We start from the raw sequence: 7,859 nt of genomic DNA, 5'->3' as shown, positions 1-7,859 counted from the left end.
GCTGGCCTGGGACTGTCACCTAGGGAAGTGGGATGCTTGCAGGAAGGACTGGCCTAGTACTCTGTTCTGGACCAGCTCTTATACGCACATGTGTTTGCCGCAGAGCTGGTCTATGATGACGTCTTCTCCGTGTGGGAGACTATCTGGGCGGCTAAGCACGTGTCCTCCGCCCACTACGTGCTGTTCATCGCGCTGGCTCTAGTGGAGGTCTACCGGGACATCATCCTGGAAAACAACATGGACTTCACAGACATTATCAAGTTCTTCAACGGTATCAAGGGGCAGAACTGGGGGTGGGGCTCCCCTCGTGCGTGGCTCCCCAGGTACGGGGCTACAGATGCCAGCAGCTTGACAGGTCCCAGTCATTCTCCTGCCTCCACCTTGCTGCCTCTGCAGCTCATGTGGGCATGCACATAACACTCGAGTGCTGGCACCCGAACCCAGTACTTGCACAGCAAGTACCCTTACCCACTGAGCGTCTCCCCAGTCCTCTGTGGCTCCTTCGTGCTACAGCTGGGATCTCAACCTGCTCCAGGTGTTTTCTCCTTGCTGAGGCTCAGGGACAGGGCCTGGCTCTGCCACTGGCCAGCTGTGCTCAGTGACAAGGTACTGCCCTACCTCTGAACATATACTTCATCTGAAATATCAGGGTCTGCCCCACAGGAGTTTGTGGGTAGGGGAAGCAGGGACAGGGATGCTCTTGGAGTGGCAAGGAATAGGTCCCAGTGGGCCACCGGGTGTGGTCTTGTCTAAATGACAGCATATTCTGGGCCTCAGTACTTCAGGGGAAAAAAAATGCTGCAAACTCCTCCTCCCTCAAGGGAAGTCCAGAGAATTAATGATGAGGTATGAAAAAGCCCTTCATAGGTACCTGTCCCCTTGAGGGGCCCAATAAACAAGGCAATTGCTGCTATTATTGCCACCTAGACAGTAATTAAATGCTAAAAACTAGGCCTGGTTTGCAGTCCCAGGCTGGGAATATGGCTCAGTTGAGTGCTTGTACAGCATGCATGAGCCTTGTGCTACCACACCCATACAAACGGGTGTGGTAGTGCACACCTGCAGTTCCCACCCTGGAAATAAAGGCAAGAAGATCAGAAGTGTCATATTTTCACTATTTGTCATCTGGTACAGAAGGCTTTTGTTGTCTGCATTTCCTGGCTATTGTGAACAGAACAGCAATAGCCGTGGCTGAGGAAGTGTCTGTGGACTAGGATGTCGAGTCCTTTGGGCATACGCCAAGGGGTACTATAACTGGGTCATCGAGTGGATTTATTTTCAGTTCTTTGAGAATTCTCTACACTGGTTCCCGGAGTGGCTGGGCCAGTTTACATTCCCACCAACAGTGAATGGGCCCGGTCCCTCCTCCTATCCCATCCAGCATTTGTTGTCTGCTGTTCCATTGATCTGTGTCATTCTGACTAGGGCAAATGAAATCTAAGTTCTTTTGATTTACATTTTCCTAGTTGCTAGAGATAGCGAACTTTTTCTTAGATACTTCTTAGCCATTTTTATTTCCCCTCCTGAGAACTCTCTGTTCAGGTCTCAGGTCCATTTTATTTTATTTTTTTTAATTAATCAGATGGGTTACTGGCAAAGATTCCCTCCCACTCAGTGTACTTCTGCAGTCAAGTGGTTGTTTTCTTGGCTGTGCAGAGCTTCTCAGTTTTAGGAAGTCTTGCTTGTCTGTTGTTGGCCTTAATTCTTGAGCAAATGGAGCTCCACTCAGGAAGTCCTTTCTTAGGACTGTGTCTTGTGGGGGCTGCCTGTGTTTTCTAGCAGTTTCACTGTTTCAGGTTTCACACTGGGGTCTGTCTTAATTACAGTTTCTATTGCTATGATGAAACTCCATGGCCAAAGCAACTTGGGAAGGAAAGGTTTTATTTGGCTTAACTTCCACATCACTGTTCATCATCACTGAAGGAAGTGAGGACAGAAACCCAAACAGGTCAGGAACCTGGAGGCAGGAGCTGATGCAGAGGCTGCTTGCTGGCTTGTTCTCCATGGCTTGCTCAGCCTGCTTTCTTATAGAACCCCGGACCACCAGCCCAGGGTTGGCACCACCCACAATGGGCTGGGCTCTCTCCCTCATTGTGGTGGTTTGAAATAAAGTGGCCTCCAAAGAGAGTGGCATTATTAGGAGGTGTGGTTTTGTTGGCATCAGTATGGTCTTGATGGAGAAAGTGTCGGGGTGGGCTTTAAGATCTCATATGCTCAGGCTGTTCTTAAGAGTGCACACACACCTTTAATCCTAGCACTCAGGAGACAGAGGCAGGCAGATTTCTGTGAGTTTGAGACCAACCTGGTATATAGAGCAGTTTCCAGGACAGCTAAAGATATACAGAGAAACCCTGTTGCGGGGGGGGGGGGGGGGGGAGATTTCATATGCTTAAGCTACTCCCAGTGCCACAGAATTCTGATCAAGATGTAGCCAGCACCATGTCTACCTACACACCATCATGCTACCACCATGATGATAACAAACTGAACCTCTAAACTACAAGCCTCCACCCAAATTAAATGTTTTATCAAAGTTGCCATAGTAAGACACCCATGGATCATTAATTAAGAAAATGTCCCATAGGCTTGCCTACAGCCTGATCTTATAGAGACATTATCTCAACTGAGGATGACTGTAGCTCTTGTCAAGTCCACATAAAAGTATCCAGCACAGGGTCTTTGATGCATTTGAAGTTAGTTTTGTGCAAAGGGTGATAGATACAGATCTAATTACTTTCTTCTGCATGTGGACACCCAGTTCTCCCAGGGACTTGTATTGAAGACACTTTTTTCTCCAATGTATGCTTTTGACTCTTTGTTAATTATTAGATGGTTCTATTTATTTGCAGCCATGTTTGTGTCTTCCATTTTGTTCCGTTGGTTTCATGTCTGGTTTTGTAACCAGGAGCAAGATGTTTTTGTTACTATGACTCTGTAACATATCCTGAAACCTGGAATACTAACCCTGCCCACCATTGTTCATTCTGATCTGGATTGCTTTGGCTACCCCAGGACTTTGTGGATCCTTATAGATTTTAGAATGCTTCTTCCTAATTTGTGAAGAGTGAGGTGGGGATTTTGACTGGGATTGCACTGAGTCTGTAAATTGCTCTGCAAAGAAGTGTCCTTTTTTTGGTGTTAATTCTAGTGATCCGAGAGCATGGGAGGTCTTTCTATTTTCCCAGTGTCTTTCTCAATCTTTCTTCAGAGGCTTGAAGATTTTTATTGTAGAGGCCCTTCACCTGTTTGGTTAGGTTTACTCCTGGATATTTTATTTTCTTGGAGGCTGATGTGAATGGTAGTGTGCCTTCGATCTCTTTCAGCATATTTGCTGCTGATATATAGGAAGGCCACTGATTCTGTAAATTCATTAGGTGTCCTGCCACATTGCTGAAATTGTTGATCGTTCTAGAAGTTTTGTGGTAGGATATTTAGCTTCTTTTATATACAGTCTCATGTCATCTGCAAACAGGAATGGTTTGGCTTCTTTGTTTGTTGAGATTGGGTTTCTATGTGTAGCCCTGGCTGTCCTGGAACTCACTGTGGAGACCAGGTTGGCCTCAAACTCAGAGATCCACCTGCCTCTGCCTCTGCCTCTGCCTCTGCCTCTGCCGCTGCCTCTGCCTCTGCCTCTGCCGCTGCCTCTGCCTCTGCCTCTGCCTCTGCCTCTGCCTCTGCCTCTGCCTGTGCCTCCCAAGTGCTGGGATTCAAGGCATGGGCTACCACCTTAGTTTGACTTCTTTGGTTTGTATCCCTCCAATTTCCTTCCTTTTCCAAATGTGACTGCATATCACACAATGTCCTCAAGTGTTTACCAGGAACTTCAGGGGGTACCTCAGCAGCTGCTTTAGAAATCAGGGTCTTAGCTTTCTTTCTGTTTATGAAATGGTTTCTCCATGTTAAAGTCAAGCTTCAAATTATCCTGCTGTATGCAGAGCTTTGAAAGTCTAAGCATTTTTGTGTGACTCTTGATATTTCTTCCCTCTCCTTCTCTCCACCGACCATGGTTTTCTTCATTCCCATAGAATCTTTAGGAATCTGACTTATTGAGGGCTAGAAAGATGACTCAGAGGTTAAGAGCACTGACTGCTCCTCCAGAGGTCCTGAGTTCAATTCCCAGCAACCACACGGTGGCTCACAACCTGGTGTGGCTTTCTCTTCTGGCCTGCCCACAGAACCCTGTATACATAATAAATACAAATCTTTTAAAGATAAAAAAATAAACCCTGCCACATGGCTTTATACTACTTTTTATTTTTGAGACTAAGTCTTGCTATGTATCCCAGGCTGGCCTCCAACTCTAATCTTCCTGTCTCAGATTTCCCAGTGCTGGGATTACAGGCATACACTGCTGTGTCTGGCCTGACAAGGACTTTGTAAAGTATTCATAGATATTCTGCCTGCAGGAAGGGTGGAGGAACCAGTCTTCTCCTAGCACACTCTGAGCCAGCATCACTTCTGTTTCCATGGTAATGTCATGCAGTGGCTTCCTGTTTCGGTCCTCATTTTACAGATGGGGAAGCTGAGATCTGGAGGTGCAGGGCTCCTCTCAGAGTCACTCTGTGGTGGGAACACCAGGAGCTAGAGGAATCTCCCGGGGCTGACACACAAAGCCACTCATGAGTGTGTCTTCTTTTTCAGAAATGGCTGAGCGGCACAACGCCAAGCAGATCCTGCAGCTGGCCCGGGACCTCGTTCACAAAGTGCAGATTCTGATTGAGAACAAGTGAGGGCTGCCACAGCGAGGCATCCCTGCTGTCATCCACCCCTTCCCTTCCTGCAGCCCAGCACGAGGTCCCTGTGCCTGTGGACCAGTGTGGACTTCTGTGTGGAGAGCCATACTCTTGACCTTGGCCATTAGGCAGTGGGGTAGAGAAGAGCCCAGCTGAGCCTTATGTTTTCCTGTTTGACCAAAGATTGCCCAAGACTGGGATTTCCCTCTCTTGGGAGCTGGGGTTGTGAGTCAGTAGAGGTGGCCTCTGGGCCTGCTGTTCCTCTTCTTTTCCCTTGTTCCTTCCTTGTCCGTACAGGAGAGGCCTCTGGGTCTTCCTCTGCACCTGACAGGGAAGGGCCTCTGGAGGTGTTCCAGAACATTCCTGCCAGGCTGACTTGGAGCAGGGTCTCCCTTGGGCATTACTCACATTTGAAGTCCTAGATGTCTCTGAGCATCACCCCTGCCTTCGAACCTGTACCATCTCCCAAGGTTACCCAAATGTTCCTGCACAGCAGATGTGTGCCCCCACCAGAGAACCCCTGGTTTGGAAGAGGGGCTACCAGCCTATCCCTGTCCATTCTCTTCATGCTGAGTCACCCGAGGTCTGCTTCATTGCCCTGTCAGAAGCACACAGCTTGCCACAACCCTGCTGGAGTGTTTTCTGACTTTTTCTGCTCGCTGCTGGGAGACTCGTTTTAGGAAGGCTTCCTGTGAATGCCCTGGGGATTGGAGAGGTGTTTGTAGGTTGGTGGTAGGAGCTCCTGATGAGAGCTGGACCCTAACTACCCTCCCCTAGGGGAGACCTCACAGCTGTGACCTGTGGGCCTGGGCTCTAGTGGAAGCCTGCAGATGTGTGTGTTTGTTTGTGGAAGCCTACAGACGTGTGTGTGTGTGTGTGTGTGTGTGTGTGTGTGTGTGTGTGTGTGTGTGTTACCTGCTCAGGTAAACTATCTCTTCTCTAAGCACTTTGTTCACTAGGGGTTAGCCAATGGCAAGATTGGTCAATGTTCCATGATGGTGATCTGGGGCCAGGGATGGGCCTGAAAATGGTTCCTCTACATCTTCATGCTGAGACCTGTCAATCCACACACTGACCCTGAATGAGCTTTTGTATTGAGCTCGTTGTCCCTCAGTAGAGTGGTCTGGGGTACAGCAGAAATCAAGCGTCATAGTGGAAGCTTATCCCCAGGACCCGCAGCCTCTGGGGCAATCAAGGAATGGCGAGTAGGGTTTCATAGAGACAAGTGTGGTTTGAAACATCTCCAGGAGTACCCGAAGCCTTGAGTCCTACTCTGCAGGCTTGTGATGTCTCCTTCCCTCTGTCACACCTCCTGAGTCAAAACCTCTGCCCTCCACCCAGTGGGCAGGGTGGACAGAGAGAAACCTCACTGGATCTCCAGGGACAGCCCCATTTGTGCCGGGGCAGCAGGAAGGGAGGGGACCTGATGTCCACGGTCGCCTCCCAGCCAGACCCCCCAGCTTCCCAAGATGGGACAAGAAAGGACTGTCAGATAAACGTTTATTATGCAGCAGGGCTGCTGGCACAAAGGGTGGTGTTTTAGCACAGCCAGGTCCAGACCTCCTGACCCTTATTTATTTTTGTAACCGACCAGTATGAAGTATAGCACAAGATCTCCTTCTGCCCCCCTTGTGCCTCCCGAGCGTGTGCTTGTGGTTCCGAGTGCCTCGTATTTATTCCACTTACCAGCTGATATCTGTGTGTTGTGTTTTCTCCTGTCCTAGAGTTGGGTGTTGGGGGAATGTCCCCATGCCCAGGGAGTTCTCTTTTTAGTGTTGCCCAAGTGTCTTGTGTCTCCTGAAGAGGTGGTTCTATTCAGAGAAAATATAACTGAGTGGAAAACCTAAGTGTGTATCTAGTTACTTCGCTGTTTCTTTGTGTTTTTGTTTTTGTTTTTGTTTTTTAACAAGGTTTCACTGTGTAGCCCTGGCTGGCCTGGAACTTGCTATCTAGACCAATTGACCTTCAACTCAAGAGATTCTTCTGTCTTTGCCTCCCAAGTTCTGGGATTAAAGTTGTATGCAACCACATCCAGCATTTGGGAGGCTGGGGTTAGACAAGGTTTTAAGTAGCCCAGGATAGCCTAGATCTTCTACTCCAGCAGATGCTGGCTGAGGCTGGGTTTGAACTTCTGATCCTCCCAAGTGCTGTGATTATGGGCATGCACTATCTCATCTTTTTGGCTTGAAGCAGAATCTGGGAGGACCTCACCTTCTCATGCCAGGATGGTGAGAACAGTCAACTTCCCTCTCCCTTCTCTCCCAGGGGAGATCCCAGTAGAAAGCAGGATGGCCAAGTTGGCAGTCAATGTAAAACATCACAGACAAGAAGTCCAAAGATGGACAGACAGACATCAGAACTAGATGGAAGGCCTCTGAGCTCCCAGAAACAGCAAAGTTTCCCTATGGGTGCTCTACTTATATGGAGGGTGGGACAGGTCCTGAGCACCACCCAGCAGGGAGCAGCATTCTGCACACAAAAGATTCACTACATAGCTCATGGGAAACAAATGCTCAAGCTCCCCAAGAGAGGAGGGATTATAAGGGAAGACAGAAAACAAGTTTTGCCCATGGAAAGGATGTCAGATTAGATGGGTGTGGTGGTGCACGCTTTTGATCTCAGCACTTGAAATGCAGAGGCAGGCAGATCTCTGTGAGTTTGAGGCCAGCCTGGTTTATGAAGAGAGTTCCAGGACAATCAGGGCTACATCATGAGACCCTGTCTCAAAACAAATAAACAAACTAAAACAAAGAGTTGGAATAGACCGACATCTTTTCAGGGTTGCTCTGTGCACTTTTCGTCCATATATTTAATTCTCACCCTAGTTCCCATAGTTCTGTGAGCCAGGGACACAGTGACAGCAAATGTTTGCTGATTTCTCTGTGCCAGACATGGGACAACATGCTCCGTTTACATACAGCAAATCAAAGTCCTTCTTAACAACTCCCTCCACAAAGCAGGCATTATACCAACCTCCAATTTACCAAAAATAAATGAGTCCTGAAAGGGAAATTGATTTGCCTGAGGTTGCACAGCATGGAAGCAGAGGAGGTGGAATTTGAACCTGAGAGTGTAACAATTTCATATGATTGTTCCTGATTGTCTTTCACTTTTCCTGGGTGATGT

The 7,859-nt window shown here is 48.2% G+C and overlaps 1 protein-coding gene across 1 annotated transcript in view; it reads left to right on the top strand.

The window, feature by feature from the left end:
- Window positions 1-4,730, top strand: part of Sgsm1 (small G protein signaling modulator 1) — a 47,243-nt gene extending 42,513 nt beyond the window's left edge. Inside the window, exons 24-25 of the mRNA XM_035444167.1 lie at window positions 104-271; window positions 4,642-4,730. Of these exons, the coding sequence (XP_035300058.1) occupies window positions 104-271; window positions 4,642-4,730 (257 nt within the window). The remainder of the gene's footprint in view (window positions 1-103; window positions 272-4,641) is intronic.
- The last annotated feature ends 3,129 nt before the right edge of the window (window positions 4,731-7,859 follow it).

The sequence above is a fragment of the Cricetulus griseus genome, chromosome 4, assembly GCF_003668045.3.
Source record: "Cricetulus griseus strain 17A/GY chromosome 4, alternate assembly CriGri-PICRH-1.0, whole genome shotgun sequence".
Taxonomy (NCBI): Eukaryota; Metazoa; Chordata; class Mammalia; order Rodentia; family Cricetidae; genus Cricetulus; species Cricetulus griseus.
The sequence above is the reverse complement of the archived record's forward strand: the minus strand, read 5'-3'. Positions and strand labels throughout refer to the sequence as shown.